We start from the raw sequence: 17120 nt of genomic DNA on the forward strand, positions 1-17120 counted from the left end.
TCTGGAAGCCATAGAAGACTGTGTGACAAAGAAATTCCAGCATATGATAATCGTATATCTAATATTAAAAACGTGTTTTATTTAAATGCAAAAAAAAAACGGTCAGGTGTGGAATTCGAACCCTCGCTCCCTTTCAAGAATTAGAGTTTAAATCTAACCGAATAAAAGGCGATGACAAACGTTCGATAAAAAGTAGTGGGGCTCCTAGCTCAGGTCAAATGAGGTCAAACTGAGCTAGGAACCCCACTACATCACTGTTCACATTAACCCCGGGAGAACCTGTTCGCAGTGCCGATTTGTGATCGCCTCGTCAGCTCTTTTCTAAGTTTGCTTATTTTGCACAAAAACGCCCCCTTAGGTCCCGGATCTGTGAAGGGCAATTTGTTCTGTGAACAAAATCTTAGATAACTTGATGTCGGCATACTCATAATAAAAGCAGAGATTATAGAATTCCATATTATGGTTAGATCAAAAGCTAACGACTATAACCCAGTTAAAACAGAGCTTCCTTTGATTTTTTGTTTCCTCGTACTAATTTGTTTTTTGCGTTTCAGTTCCTCCGCACCAGCTGCTGGTGTACGACAACTCCGGTCGCGACATCGCCAGCGTGGTGGGCCCCCTCGAAGAAGGCTCCGCCCTGTTCCTGACCTGCGAAGTTCGAGGAGGTAACGATTTTACATCGCTCGATTTCTTTCCAGAGAACAACATAATGCTTTAATGATACCTAGAACGGGGGCAAAAACGTAGCGGCTTTAATTAATGCAAGCAAGCCTCTCAAAATCTCTTTAATTACACCGGGAGATATGAAGCAGCCGTTCAGGTAATTTCAACTTTACGGTGTACACATAATTTTATAAAATATTGCTTTCGTTATATTAGCGTTTCTTTAAGTTCGGCTCAACGGCGGAATTAATTAAGTAATTAAAAAACTTACGGAGACACCCCGCCGCCACTTGATGGCACCTATGCAAAACACCGGGATTAATTAAATTCGGGCGATCGATTCGAAAAGATCGACCGACTCCCAGAGGTGACATTAGGAGTTGACGGAACCGAGAGTTTCCCTTATATGGCCATTAATTATTCGAGTTGAGTTGACCACGACGGCGACCTTTCACGGCACAGGGCCATCTATTATGCACGAGTGATAGACGGCGGAGAAGAGGCGCTCTCCTTATCACATCTTTATCTACTCTTGTGCATGTTTGATGAAAGAGCACACCTGAGGATAACAACTCAAAGTAATGGCCGGCTTCGGATTTTGACGGTGCGGCTTTTTCGCCCTTGTTCTACACCCAAAGTGGGAACGTTGCGGATGAGGAAAACATCAAATATTCGTGCCTTGCACAATTAGAGGCTTTGCGAAACCGAGATCAAGAAAAACAGGTATCTGACGGAAAAGCTAGTGCACGCTCGAATTTAAAACCTGATACGTTTTCGCACGACTATTAAACCGTTTTACAAAACATCCCCGATTTGACGGTCGACGCCTTCATAGGGATTCGGATCAGAGTTCACGTCGATACGAATCCATTGCATTACATTAGGGTCTTTTCAGGTAGAAAGTAAGCTTGCATGTACGCAATATTAGTGTTTGTGACGTCACACAACAAAAACGACATCGGTATCCCACTACACAGCTTCTATGTTTTAGACGGTCGAAAGAAGTCATTTCTGTCAGCTGAGCGGTGCAAAATCCGGGATTAAGCCATTTAAATTTCATGCAACTAGCGCGACGCCCAATCCGGCTAAAAACACACAAGTCGGTGAAGATTCCGCCGGACCGTAGTGTTGTGTTAAATCCTTGTTTCGTTATTTAAAAAAGAGTAGCTCGTCCACGTTAGTCTCAAGCAGATCCACTTCCTAATGGAAAAGTTGAAGACGGGTGTAGCCGTTTAAAATTTCCGGAGCAAATCCAGCATGACGGATTAAATAAAATAAATTTCAGAGGCGCCTGAAATAATGGCCGGCAAACTTTCCGGCCCGCGTCCTGAAAAAGCTAGTTAGGTGTTTTTCAAGCGGGCAACTTTTAACAAAGGCGAATCTGAAATATAATCTATTTTTGTTTGTTTGAAATTTCTTTAAAGTCAGAATATAATCTCATCCGTGTTTTAAATAACGACTTTCTTTATGACTTTACGAAGCATTTTTTTATTGTATGGGACCGGTGCACGTAAACCTCGGCCTTTTTAATAAATAACACATAAAACTTATTTATGGCTTATTGATATGGCTGTAGACAAACGCACGAACATCCTGTAATACACAACTGTTATGTTGTGAAGGAGAAGTTGTCAGCGGGTTCAGCTCCTGCCCTTGTCGTTGGTCGATACCGCCAGGTAGACACGCGAACTTCCAGGTGTGTGTTTGTGGCCTTGCCAGATTAGATATTTATCAAAGAGCGGCGGGAAGAGCAAAGAAACTAATGAATTACGTGCTGTTGGTGGATACAAAATGGCGACACTTCCGATAATTACGAAATGTTTGCTTGCAATCTCCCGCTTCTTTTTTCCTTCTTAGATAAATGGCACGCAATGGACCAATCGGTTCAGCTTTCGGGTTTTATCGATGAGGAACGTTCGCATATAAAACCAAATTATTTCTTTTTCCATCGAAAATAGTGTGGCGTGTCGAAAGCGCCATCTGATTAAGCTGTCACGGCTCATGCATCAATCAGAGTAGTGGCGATATCCTGGGCCAGGATTTCAAGGATACGATTTTAGGGACAAAGGGACGGTCTCGACCTATATTTCTACGTTACTGCCTAAACGAAAACAAAGGCTTGTTGTTTCCATCTCACTTTTTGCTCTCTGTTTTAATGGACGTAGTGTTGTAGATACTTATCGAATCATTCATTTCTAATGGCAGCAGGCGCAATATCGGGATTCAATACTCTAACATGCCAGACAAACCGCAAGCTAACTTTAATTTAATTTCGTACACACTGCCAATATAAAATGAAAAAAGTTTATTCAAAAGTACGGCCTTCAGAATTTATAAAGTAGGGTATTAAGAATGTACAAAGTACGGCGTCCGTCGCTTGTAAACTATGGCGTTTATAAAGTATAGTTGCGGCCATCCAAAAGTACACGATAATTTTCGCCATTGTAAATATATGTTCAAATAATGGGCGTTCGAATAACAAAGTTCGTCAAATTTTACATTTTGTTTATTCAAAAATGCTGCGCCACTGGTAATAGTCAGACTTACATTAATTTAAACATAAAAAAAGCACTTTTGGGGGGCCGCAACTGTATATCGTTATAAATGATCAAAGTCTGGTGTACAACACTTGCAAAGCAGACGTCCACTGTTTATAAAGTACGGCGTTCCTACACACTGCTAATATGACAAACAACAAATAAAGATGGATTTATAAATTGTAGATATAAAAAAATGTTATTTTATAAAATGAAATAACGTTTACTACGCAAAATTTTGAGGTGACGTCATCACATTGTTGGTGGGAACTATTAGAGAAATTTTGGCTAGCGTTCTACCATCACCATCTACAGGATATTTCTAAAACAAAAAATAAAGTATGACGAAAATTGGTCGAATAGTTATTGTCAACAGTTTAACCCCCATGTGTCTGATTTTTGAAGTGATTAGAAATAATCTCGGTAACACCTTATATTTTGGTTTTGAAATGATTTTGAAGTATAATCGGAACCCTTTCTGTCGTGTTTGTGGTTTGAAAGAACGTCGATGGCCTCTGGTGTCTTGTTTTGAAGTAGTTTTAAAGATTTTCGGGGACCCCTTGTGTCTGGTTTTTGAAGTAATTTGAAAGAATCTCCGAGACCCCTCGAGACCCTTTCTGTTTTTTTTTTGAAGTAATTTGAAAAAATCGGGGGAAACCCTGGGTCTTGTTTTAGAAGTTATTTTAAAAATTCTCGGGAACACCTTGTCTTGTGTTTGAACTAATTCGAAAAAAACTATCTTGGTATAAAAAATTTTAAAGTATCTCGGGACCACTTATATCTTGCTTTTGAAATAATTTTAAAGATTCTCGGGGTGCCCTTGTATCTTGTTATTTGAAGTAAGTATAAAGATTCCGGAACATCTCGTACCTTGTATCTAGTTTTTGAAGTAATTAGAAAGAAACTCGGGGCACCCTTTGTAGTGTTTTTGAAGCGATTTGAAAGAATTTCCAGGATCCCTCGCAACCCTTTCTGTCTTATATTTGCAGTAATTTGAAAGAATCTCGAGGACATATTGTATCTTCTTTTTGAAGTAATTTTAAAGATTTCCGTGACACCTTGCGTCTTCTTTTTACAGTAATTTGTAAAAATCTCGAAAACATATTGTGTCCTGTTTTTGAAGTAATTTGAAATAATCTTGGGAGAACCTGGGTCTTGTTTTTGAAGTAATTTGAAATAATCTTTGGAGACCCTGGATCTTATTTGAAGTAATTTTAAAAATTGTCGGGGAGCCCTTGGATCTTGTAGAATTTCGGAAACATATTGTGTCTTGTTTTTGAAGTAATTTGAAATGCTCTTGGGCGATCTTGGTGTCTTGTTTTTAAAATAAATATTTAAAGACTCGGGAACACCTTGTGTCCTGTGTTTGAAGTAATTTGAAAAAATCTCGGGCCCCCTACTAGTTTAAAAAACTTTTAAAGTGTCTCGGGGACCACTTGGGTCTTGCTTTTGAAATAATTTTAAAGATTCTGTGGTTTTTGAAGTAACTAGAAAGAAACTCAGGGCACCTTTTGTCTTGTTTTTGAAGCAATTTGAAAAAATTTTCGGGACCCCTCGCGACTCTTTCTGTCGTATTTTTGAAGTAATTTGAAAGAATCTCGGGGACATATTGTGTCTTGTTTTTGAAATACTTTGAAAAAATTTGGGGGAGCCCTGATGTCTTCTTTTTGGAGTAATTTTAAAAATTTGAAGTGACACCTTATGTCTTCTTTTTACAGTAATTTGTAGAAATCTTGGGAACATATTGTACCTTGAAGTAATTTTAAATAATCTTGGGAAACCCTGGTGCTTGTTTTTGAAGTAATTTTAAAAATTCTCTGGGAGCCCTTGTATCTTGTTTTTGAAGTAAGTATAAAGACTCGAGAACACCTTATGTCTTGTGTTTCAAGTACTATCTTGGTTTAAAAAACTTTTGAAGTATCTCGGATACCACTTGTGTCTTTTGTTTTTGAAATAATTTTAAAGATTCTCGAAGACCTCTTGTGTCTGGTTTTTGAAGTAATTAGGAAGAAACTCGGGGCACCTTTTGTCTTGTTTTTTGAAGCAATTTGAAAGAATCTCCGGGACCCCTCGCGACCCTTTCTGTCCTATTTTTGAAGTAGTTTGAAAAAATCCCGGAAGCTTCTGATGTCTTGTTTTTGAAGTATTTTTTAAGATCTTCGGTAACATCTTGTGTCTTCTTTTTACAGTAATTTCTAAAAATCTCGGGAACATATTGTGTCTTGTTTTTGAAGTAATTTGAAATTATCTTGAGACACGCTGGGTCTTATTTTTAAAGTAATTTTAAAGATTCTCGAAGACCCCTTGTGTCCAGTTTTTGAAGTAATTAGAAAGGAACTCGGGGCACCTTTTTCTTATTTTTGAAGTAATTTGGCAGAATCGCGGGGACATATTGTGTCTTGTTTTTGAAGTAATTTGAAAGAATCTCCGGGACCCCTCGCGACGCTTTCTGTCTTATTTTTGAAGTAATTTGACAGAATCTCGGGGACATATTGTGTCTTGTTTTTGAAGTAGTTTGAAAAAATCTCGGGGGACCCTGATGTCTTGATTTTGAAGTAATTTTAAAGATTTTCGGTGGCACCTTGTGTCTTCTTTTTACAGTAATTTGTAAAAATCTCGGGAATATATTGTGCCTTGTTTTTGAAGTAATTTGAAATAACCTTGGGAGACCCTGGGTCTTATTTTTGAAGTAATTTTAAAGATTCTCGGGGAGCCCTCGTGTCTTGTTTTTGAAGCAAGTATAAAGACTCGGAAACAACTTATACTTTGTGTTTGAAGTAATTTAAAAAAATATGGTCTCCCCCCCCTATTATCTTGGTTTAAAAACTTTTCAAATATCTCGGCAACCGCTAGTGTCTTTGGTTTTTGAAAGAATTTTAAAGATTCTCGAGGACCCCTTGAGTCTGGTTTTTAAAGCAATTATAAAGAATTTCGGAGACACATTGTGTCTTGTTTTTGAAGTAATTCGAAAGAATCTCGGGAACATATTGTGGCTTGTTTTTGAAGTAGTTTGAAAAAATCCCGGAAGCTCCTGATGTCTGGTTTTTGAAGTAATTTTAAAGATCCTCGGCAACACCTTTCTAAAAATCTCGGGAACATATTGTGCCTGGTTTTTGAAGTAATTTGAAATAACCTTGGAGACCCTGGGTCTTATTTTTGAAGTAATTTTAAAGATTCTCGGGGAGCCCTTGTATCTTGTTTTTGAAGTAAGTATAAAGACTCGGAAACAACTTATACTTTGTGTTTGAAGTAATTTCAAAAAATATCGCCCCCCTCCCCTATTATTTTGGTTTAAAAACTTTTCAAGTATCTCGGCAACCACTAGTGTCTTTGGTTTTTGAAAGAATTTTAAAGATTCTCGAGGACCCCTTGTGTCTGGTTTTTAAAGAAATTATAAAGAATCTCGGGGACACTTTGTGTCTTGTTTTGAAGTAATTCGAAAGAATCTCGGGAACATATTGTGGCTTGTTTTTGAAGTAGTTTGAAAAAATCCCGGAAGCTCCTGATGTCTGGTTTTTGAAGTAATTTTAAAGATCCTCGGCAACACCTTTCTAAAAATCTCGGGAACATATTGTGCCTGGTTTTTGAAGTAATCTGAAATAACCTTGGGAGACCCTGGGTCTTATTTTTGAAGTAATTTTAAAGATTCTCGAGGAGCCCTTGTGTCTTGTTTTTGAAGTAAGTATAAAGCCTCGGAAACAACTTATACCTTGTGATGAAGTAATTTGAAAAAATATCCCCCCCCCCTTATTATCTTGGTTTAAAAACTTTTCAAGTATCTCGGCAACCACTAGTGTCTTTGGTTTTTTAAAGAATTTTAAAGATTCTCGAGGACCCCTTGTGTCTGGTTTTTAAAGCAAATATAAAGAATCTCGGGGACACTTTATGTCTTATTTTTGAAGTAATTTGAAAAAATCCCGGAAGCTCCTGATGTCTGGTTTTTGAAGTAATTTTAAAGATCCTCGGCAACACCTTTCTAAAAATCTCGGGAACATATTGTGCCTGGTTTTTGAAGTAATCTGAAATAACCTTGGTAGACCCTGGGTCTTATTTTTGAAGTAATTTTAAAGATTCTCGGGGAGCCCTTGTATCTTGTTTTTGAAGTAAGTATAAAGCCTCGGAAACAATTTATACCTTGTGTTTGAAGTAATTTGAAAAAATATCGCCCCTCCACCCTATTATCTTGGTTTAAAAAACTTTTCAAGTATCTCGGCAACCACTAGTGTCTGTGGTTTTTGAAAGAATTTTAAAGATTATCGAGGACCCCTTGTGTCTGGTTTCTAAAGCAATTATAACGAATCTCGCGGACACCTTGTGTCTTGTTTTTGAAGTAATGCGAAAGAATCTCGAGAACATATTGTGTCTTGTTTTTAAAGTAATTTGTAATAATCTTGGAAGACCCTGGTATCTTGTTTTTGAAGTAATTTTGAAGATTCTCAGGGACCACTTGTATCTCATTGTTGAAGTAAAATACGCCGTCTAGTAGTTACGAAATACAACGTCCACTGTTTATAATGTACGGCGTTCAGAATTTACAAAGTACAGCATCTATTGTTTACAAATTACGTCCTTTGTTGTCTGTGGAGTACAGGTTTCAACATTTACAAACACCGGCGTTCGTACACAGTGCTAATAAGAAATTAAAAAAAATATGGTTGTACAGGGTCAAAAATAAAGGATGTTATTTTATGAAATTAAATAACGTTTTCATGCAAAATTTGGAGATGACGTCATCACAATATTGGTGAGAGAAATTTTAGCTAGAGTCTTATCATTTACACGATATTCCTAAGATACATACATATAAAATCCGACAACAATTCGCCCTGTAGTTTGTGTCATCAACATTTTAGCAAGGTAAATACGTCAGTTTGCGTAGATACAGTAAAATAAGATGATTAAAAAGGCTGCGGCCCGGCATTGATCCCCAGACCTCTCATCTGCGAAGCAGACGTGCTGTTGCCGGACCACCGCTGGAGATTTGTATTACGTATCCAAAGAACAAGACGGCTTGAACAAAAAAATAATTTAATAATAATGGACAAAATCAAGGTAGATTCATGACCCATCATAAAATTTTAATGACCATTAGTAAAAAACATTTTGCGTGAACGTCATCCCATTGTTTAGGTAGTGTAAAGCCATGAGTAAATCAAAAAGAATACTGTAATTCGCCAAATTGAAAGAAGTCTGGGTACATAAATGTTTCGATATTTCAAATATGTTCTAGTGAACTAGGCACTTTATAATCATAATTAATCCGAATGAAATAAGGCTAAACGTAAGCAACGCTATTGATTACACACTATATTGACGTTCTCTCCACATTACAATACACGTGCGTCAATTAGAACCAAATTAGACGGTCTCTCCCTCACGTGTAATTTCCTATCTAACCCCGAAGTTGCCCTTTTTTTTTAAATACTAATTTTGAGCATGGGAACTAATTTCGGCAAATCGCATCCATAATCCTTTTTTATAGGGGCGATAAAACTGCTTAAAATCCTCTTCGTCGTGTAAAATTTCCCAATAGGTCGGATTACACGTATGGCAACATAAAGCAGGTTATTTTCTTTCCGGCGCTGTAAAGGCCACTTGGAGGTCGTGTTACATCTCTATAACGATCCGTCGAAGATTAGAAACGAATCGCGCAACACATCTACATAAAAAGCAGGGACATAAAGACTTCCCTAAAATAGCGAAGAGAAAAGAAAGTAAGACAATTTCTATCTGATAGTGTCGGTCCCTCGGAGTCTCCCAGGCCTGCTGTTCTAGAATCCCATCATCTGAAACGCATTAAGGAGGCGCAGGGTTGCAATTTCAACGCCGGCCTCAGAAATGCGCCTCTAATACACAAATCCTGCCGTTTTATACCGGGAATGGTACAGATCTGATGATATTGAACGTGTGCGGCTGTTATTTTTCATAAAGACCGAGTCACACTGGTGACAACAAAGTCGATCGGATTGACGGGTTTATTATAGTGCGGCGCTCAGTTAAGGCTGATAACTAATGATCAACTGTCACGGAATTGACCAGATTGCTGCTTGCACAAGCGATTGTGCCAATGATGAAAAAATTAATTCCAAGCGATGACACCGTTTATCTTCTTTTATCTTGTTTGCGTTATTGATGGCGGAGTACACGGTGTATGTTTACAAGCTTGTACCGGATTAATAATGGTCTAGGTACGAGCCGGTGGAGAAGATATCATCACGTTACGCCGCACATTTAACACCCTTAAGTAAACAGAATGCACTTCGGCGAGCGCAGCGAGCTGCGTTTATCTCCCGGTTAATTAATCCCATAACTTTGACTCCGTTTTATTCAATTTCTCGTACGGGATCTTTATGGCCGCTTGTAACGAGAATTGTATTGTTTTACAGGCCTTGAACTTCTCTATAAACGACGTTATAATCATGACAAATGTAACCCTTTATAATATAAACCGGCACGCCATGAGAGGTGCTACAAATACGAGCATAATTACCGTCAAAAGCGTGAACGGTTCATTGCCAAGTGGAACGAAACTCTCCTTAACCCAAAACCGAAATACGACCACAACCGGAATTCAATTTCGCAAATAAACTTTTTTCCGCGAATTATACATTGCATGAACGCAAATAAATAAATCCGACGTAAAATATTGCAGCCATAAATCATTAAAAAATATTCCACTGTAAATATTTTCGATGCGCGCGATGGATCCGACATATTATTTTTTATAATCTAAAGCCCCATTGTTACGGCCGTTTTTTAAATAAAATTTTGAGTTGGCGTCGCCGCGAAATTTATAAATCGAATCAATTTGTAAACTTCTCCAAATCAATATTTTCTTTGTTTCTAAAACAAACTTAATTTCCACCAAGTACACTTCCGATCAATTGTAACAAGCCATCAGAACCCCCAAGTCCCAAACACAAACATCATTCTCGAAATCAAGTCAATTTCTCGCAAAAGCAAACATTTTTCGGGGCTGAAATTATCATGTCGTATCGATTATTTATTAACTGTAGCAGTTTACCGACTTTGACGAACAATGTGGACGTGAAAAAGTAAAGAGATCTCATGAATTGGTAATGGAAGTCGGACACTTACGTTCCCGACATCAAATTATAGGGCGCTAAAAAAAGCTTTTTAATAACAACGAAATCATAAGGCGAAGCAGGTGTGAAGACACTGACGCCATCTCTTCGGATGTAGTAAAAACAGCCGGGGACTCGCTAGAGAAGGTTTAACAATTTGTTCCCTTTTTAGAGTTGCCCTATTTAATAAAATTTGGTTTTTTTATTGAATACAGAAATTTGCTTCACTAACCTAAGTGTAATTCTAATATTTCCAAAGAATTCGGAAAATGATTATATTGTTGTCCGCAGCCTGTAATAAATTACCAATACTCTTCAATATCAACTTACGATGGTATTATGACTCATGTCCCATAATTCTCTGACGTTCCACCTTAATGTTAATACACCTCCGAATGTGGAAAAAAAAATTCCGTTGATTCAAGCTAATGGTAATCGCTTTAATGCACTGAAAAAAGTGAGTTGTGCGACAAATGGAATATATATTAATAAAAACAATAGTATTAAGAATGTCTTTATTTTCCAACGAGTGCCACACCTTGAAAATAATGCATGTATAGTTCGTTTACCGAACAGATGGAGCGATCACGTGAACGTCCAAGCTTAAGGATAGTCAACTCCACCTGTTCGGTAAACGGCGTGTAAAAATCTGTACCAACCCCTTTGTTACGCAAGAATCTGGAATAAGAATGTCGCAAATTTGGTTTGTTTAGGTCGTCCCAGCCCCACCGTGTCCTGGTTCGTGAACGACCGGCTCGTGGAGGGTCACGTCGAGGCTATCGGCGACACCCTCATGGTAAACCGTTTGTCGGTAAACGCAGTACGACGAGAGCACCTCAACTCGTCGTACAAGTGCCAGGCAAGCAACACAAAGCTGATGATGCCCGCAGAGAAGACCGTAAGACTGGAACTTCTACGTAAGTTTAAATAGAACGCCCTCCTCCGCCCGAACCAGGCCCCACAAGTAAACATTCAACCCTTTGCAGTGCGGCCGCTGAGCGTCATTATTCCGCACAAACCCCACCAAATGGTAGCCAACCAGGAATACACGATACAATGCCAAGTGACGGGGTCAAGGCCGAAAGCCGTTGTGTCCTGGACAAGGGATAACCGCGTCTTCAGAAGAGGAAAGGTGGGGAATTTCCGCAGTAAAACCGGCTAATTTGTTCTGATATTTGTTTTATTGTGCCGAGCTGGGCGGTTTTCGGCGAAAATTTGTAGGAAGCGCGATTTGTTGTCTTATCGTAAAAACGGAAACGGCTGCAGTAATGGGCTTATAAACAGATAATGGGGTTTGTTTTATTTTGTTCAATTGCGAGGAACATTAAGCGTGAGAAATTCGCCACAGTACCATCTCAGGAACGAGCGGGTAATCGACGCAGGAATATTGTTCAGGTTAAGAGAGTTATTCGCGGTTTACTTTCACTTTATGGCGAGGTTGCTGGCCAGGACGTAAAAGAAGCAGTCGTGTATATACAACCACGGAAAGGTCTTGATTGTCGATAAAACCGCTTAGCGCCACCTATTGTACATTTCTTACATTTTATGTTCGACGTTTCGTTAAGAGTGCTATAACTCCGGGACCTCGTAGTTGGGTCTTAAAACAACAAAATCGCAAATTTAGAACCCCCGCACGTATGCCTAACAATAATAATTCATTGCAAAAATACAACCCAATATCACAAGTTTCTATGTGTTCATGTACTCGATGGAGCAGTGATCTTCATTCTAAATCATTATCAGGTTCTGGAGGAGGGAAACGAGACCATGGTAATCAGTTCCGTTACGTTCGCCCCCGTGCCCGAGGACGACGGCACATTCCTCAAGTGTCTGGGTGACAACCCGAAGCTGCCCGGCTTCAGCCAAGAAGACTCGTTCAAGCTGAACGTCGTCTGTGAGTATCCCGCCCTAAAAATAATTAAGCCTCTCTTATTAATATCGAGTCGCATAATCAATTCCTGCGTCGGAATTCAGTTGGTCCCCCGTTTAAAATTCACATCGTAAGCGATGATATCGACCCGTACTTATACCACCTGCCTTTCGCCCTCACTCACCTTGCTGATGCAGCGCCAACAACAACGTGACGGCACGAAAATATGAAAGTGTGCCGCCGCCACCGTTCAGTATTTACGACGTCTAAATTTCAGGAGGCTTTCTCTCAACAAAGCGCACACATTTACATAAAGCGCGTATCGCGGTTTTTCATTACGACCGCCGCTACAACGATTTTCATCTTATTAAGAATGCGTGGAATTGTATTTTAGGTCTATAATAACTTGCCGCCCCTGACAGATATTTGTTCAAATCGTCTCGAGGTAAATTTCACCTGTGCCAGCAGGAATTCAAGCTGGCGACGTGGAGAGAATAGGCACTTACGACCCGCCGGAATTATGTAGAACGGTTTTTCTGCCGGCGGCGAGACGAAGAGCCAGTAAATGACATCAGCAGCAGGTTTTGATTGGAAGATCGATGCCGCCAACACAATGACCGGTGCACTCGGATGTTTCACACATCGACTCACTTTTAATACCTCGGTTTCGTGGCGAAAGCAATTTACGAAAGTCGCGAATATTGAAGTAGTCCATCTGTTCGGTAAACGACTTCAAGTTGGGTCTGGCTCTTTATCGGGCGTCAAGTTTCCAGGGTGGCGTTACCTGTGTCCGATTGCTAGTGTTTCAGTTTTTGTAAATAATCTTCCAGGCGGCGTTGGGGGCGCATTGCGCATGTTTACACCAATTTCGGTTCCTCATGTTTACCGAATCGGAAAAGATTAATCAATCCGGTGCCGAGGGCGGCGAAAGAGTTGGTAAAAAAGCTCCCTGTGCGCGAGTAACCGATCGCGCCCTTCATCAAATCGAAATTATTGCGAATTCCTTGACTTTGCGTCGAACCGGAAAAAGCTTTGACGCCTCAAGAGCGCGATCACAATGAGCGCTGTAATAAATCCGGAAACGCAATTCGGCTTCGTTTTGACGGCGCTCTTAATAATTACAACGTGTTAAATAAATTATAGAAAATTGCGTAACGAAATGAAGCGGAAATTTCCAATTACCGAGTCGTACGAAATTTGAAAGGCATACATTCGTAGGTACAAAATCGATACTAAAGTCTCGTTCCGGTTCTCCTCTCCCAATACACATCGGCAAATAAACGCTTCTTTTTCCAGCGGCTGGCGCTGCTTAGAGTGTTGCCTTACGTCGCGAGTACCTATTTGAAGTGAAGATTTCGCCACAGGCTTTGCACATATTGACAATTACTTACGTGAGGGTTTTCCTTCGAATCCGTCAACGGAAACTTGCGAATCTAACGGCTCTTTGTAGACGGGAACGAATGGGGCTTTGGAGCGTTTATCAGCAGCGCCAACTCGCCTGAGACATGATTGAACAAGGAAAACTTTGGAAAATTCGCATTACCAATCACAACGGAGAGTAGAGAAAAAGTTGGGCGGCTGATAGCGGCGACTCGGGCACAGGAAACGGAGGCGAATGCCAGACTTAACTTATCTAGGCCTTTAGATAGATATTCAATAAACAGACACAAGTCCGCCAGTGTTACGGGGCGTCGTTTTTGGCGCAGTCTCGTGTAAATTACTTTCCAATTTCTCGGCTGCACAAAGAAGCCACATTTTAAGCGCGCCCAGAAAGCAAAAACTCCTTGAAACGGCCGCCATCTTGCTAATTAGCGGCATCCTCCTCTGTGCCCATATTAAAGACGAAATAATATTTTAAGAGAGAGTGAGTGTCACTGCAGCGCTCCAGGAGACCGCAGATGTTATAAATATGAAATTATGAGCGGACTGACTTAATTTAATTTCCAAAGTTCCAGCTCGTTTTTCCTTTTAGTCAAATCTGATACATTTCCTTCACTGTGCGGTGTTATTTCTTCATTACACAATTCGTACGTCGCTGTTCCCTAGGCGCCCTCGCCGTGCCGAGCTTTATTTACTCTTTCTACGCCATTTTTAAAACTACCCACTTCAACTAATACCTAGAATAAACTGCACGAAAACTTGGAAACTTGAAAAGTTTTGACAAGAAAGAAAAAATATAAAACGAATTCAACTCGTTCGACGTATGCACAACACGTGATGCATACGGGATTTTGTTTTGTCGAGAAGATTGGCTCAGTCAAAACAATACGTGTGGTTTCGGAGTTGCTCGAGTATATTTTCAACACGTGCTTAAAGATATTTTGCCTATTTTGCTTTGTGCGGCGAACGGAGCCGAGAAGGTTTATATTCGCACTCTTCTCTCCACATTAAGCTCTGGATGTGGAAATGACCTCAACGGCTCCTGAGAACTTCATTTCAGTTGACTGTATGCTACTTAAGGCTTAGGCCTTTCCCTATCGCCGTTTACCAGAAATTTATTTCGTGTTTCTTTCAGATTTCTCTCCCCCGTTCATTCCGACTTAATACTCGTGCAAGCAAACAAAAAATAAAACGCAAGTTTTATTCAATTTAACAAACATATTCAACATATCAAATACAACAACATTCACCCCATTTTAATTCCTTATTACATCAATTCTTTCATTTCATCATAAAGCACCAGCACCAATGCCGCTCCAGTCCCTCTCAGAATATTCGAAAACGCCCCTTTGAAAAAAGCCAGCGGTCCCTCGTGCTGGGCTGTCTTCACCCAACAATCCAAGGTGTTCTTGTACATCCTCTGCTCTTTCGGTATTCCCGACTGCATCATCATGCGCCGTCTTACCGTATCGAACGGGTATGAAGTGATACCCGAAACCGTGGTCACGATTTGCGCTATAAGAAACGACAAAAGAAAGGGCGTATTCTTAGGATCCGGAAGCATCCCCTTCGCCGTATCAAACAGCCCAAAATACGAAGCTCTGTAGATAATTATACCTTGGACCGACACCACAAACCCTCGGTACAACCCCATCGGACCATCACTCTGAAAAGTTTTAGCTATACAATCGACCATGCCTTTGTAGACCCGCTCTTCCATGCTCTTTCCCACGTCGACAGCCAATCGTGTTCGAGCGTAATCGAGAGGGTAGACGAAAACCAACGAACTCGCACCCGCGGCTCCTCCCGACGCAAGATTTGCACCGAAATAGCGCCAAAACTGGGTGTTCTTGTCGATTCCTTCCATGAAGATTTTCTTGTAGACATCCTTGAAGGCGAAGTTGAGGGCTTGAGTGGGGAAGTAACGCAGCACATTCGCGAGATTGCCACGCCAGAAGCTTAAAAAACCTACACGAGGTAAACATATTTAAGTTGGTCACAGTGGAGTAAGTGTGGTGTCGCAGATCGAAATCTTAAGAATGTGAATTAAAATGCGATGCAAAAAAACCTAACCTCACTCCTACCCCGGATTGAAGTTGCTGATTTGGTGTGTGATTTGTGTCGTATCGAGTACTTTCGTCGTACCTTGCTCTTTGGGTATGCGCACAAAGCAGTCGACAATCCCCTTGTATCTCTTCTCCTCCGGGATCTGCTTGTTGGTCTCCTGCACTTGCAGGATGAGCTTGACCCTCTCGATGGGCGCCACGCTCGTCTTGGCGATGGCCGCAGAAATCCCGCCGGCCATAAAATCCTTGAAAAAGTCCTTCACCATGCTTCACTTCAATTTCAAACCGAATTTTCCGCACGAACTACAATTTGACAAGTATGACAGCGTGTGTTGAATAATGTGACTCGATCTTGAAATGTGTGGCAATTAGTAACTTTTATGAAATAGAAATATATCTGTGTCCTTGTTATGCTCCGTCTTTTCGACAGCAGGTATTTTTTGCTTCCAGTATGGCGATCCTGTTACTGTCATTTGGCCGTCAATTGCCTTGGTGGTAACACGTCTTCCACGACTGTTTGCTGGTTACCGGTGACACTTTCTCGTTGAATAGGGCTGGAGTTACTTTGAGACTGGAATAGTGTTCTTTCCGGTCCGTTAACTCAATAATTCTAGTACAGTCTGTCGTAACCTCAAATCGTAAACACATCAACCTTTCGTTGACAGATAGCGAAAATTACTAGCCTCGCGCTATCTTTGTTTAACACATAGGTTAGGTTCCTCTCTGTCGAATTCCGACCACAGGCAGTTTGCCGTACTTTCTAAAAGTAATAGTAGATCTAGTGACTTTAGTGTTGAAAACTGAAGTGCGGCATCTGGCGGTGATAAAATTTACTGCGCTTTTGGTCTCCCTCTGTCGGCGAGTTCGGAATTGGTTGAAATGACAACGCGCCAATTTCGGGAGAGTAATTTCGGTTTAGTAGCGATGGCAAGTGCAGATTTCCATTATAGGTATTAAAATATAATTAGAATTGCGTTATTGAAGAATTGAGGAACAGGTGAACGTAATCTGACGGGTGGAAGTTGACGACGGCGGCGGGGAACGGTTATAACCTCACTTTTGGGAGCGACTACCTGGAACGGAATTGTTACGAACACTTATTAAATTGAATTGAATGGGGAATAATAGCGAGGAGACAGGCATATGGTATTGATTAAATTTTTATTTTAATGGCGATGTGCAGGGGAGGACTAGGGGGAAAGACGACTTAGGTAGGGTTGCGCCTTTCATTACACTATTTTACCTAAAATTGAGAGTAATTAAGGCAATTACAACTTAGTACATTGTAAAGTCTTTCGCAACAGCTACCGTGTGACCAACAATTATTTATTGTGTTTCTGTTATCATAACCTCACTTTATTTGGCGCTTAAACTTAAAAGTGACATAACGCCAACTTAAGGGGGAACGCTAGACGAGAGACAAGTTTGAATTGGGCAATTCTTCTTTTAATCTACCTGACGCGCTGGGATAGACGACTACCGGACGTGAGTCATAAAAGCGTCGTAAGCCGATAATGCA

The 17120-nt window shown here is 40.3% G+C and overlaps 2 protein-coding genes across 2 annotated transcripts in view; one reads left to right on the plus strand and one right to left on the minus strand.

The window, feature by feature from the left end:
- Positions 1 to 17120, plus strand: part of LOC135124266 (hemicentin-2-like) — a 379948-nt gene that overhangs the window by 291298 nt on the left and 71530 nt on the right. Inside the window, exons 4-7 of the mRNA XM_064049205.1 lie at positions 555 to 665; positions 10999 to 11202; positions 11272 to 11417; positions 12029 to 12179. Coding sequence (XP_063905275.1) covers positions 555 to 665; positions 10999 to 11202; positions 11272 to 11417; positions 12029 to 12179 — 612 coding nt within the window. The remainder of the gene's footprint in view (positions 1 to 554; positions 666 to 10998; positions 11203 to 11271; positions 11418 to 12028; positions 12180 to 17120) is intronic.
- On the minus strand, positions 14771 to 15929 carry LOC135124267 (ADP,ATP carrier protein 1-like). The gene is made up of 2 exons (XM_064049208.1): positions 15681 to 15929; positions 14771 to 15503 (listed from the first exon to the last, which is right to left on the minus strand). The coding sequence occupies exons 1-2, from the start codon at positions 15865 to 15867 to the stop codon at positions 14803 to 14805; spliced, it is 888 nt and encodes a 295-aa protein (XP_063905278.1). The 5' UTR covers positions 15868 to 15929; the 3' UTR covers positions 14771 to 14802.

This window comes from Zophobas morio, unplaced genomic scaffold, assembly GCF_036711695.1.
Source record: "Zophobas morio isolate AGI-343-1 ecotype UQ-CSIRO unplaced genomic scaffold, CSIRO_AGI_Zmor_V1 ptg000007l, whole genome shotgun sequence".
In the NCBI taxonomy this organism is placed as follows: domain Eukaryota; kingdom Metazoa; phylum Arthropoda; class Insecta; order Coleoptera; family Tenebrionidae; genus Zophobas; species Zophobas morio.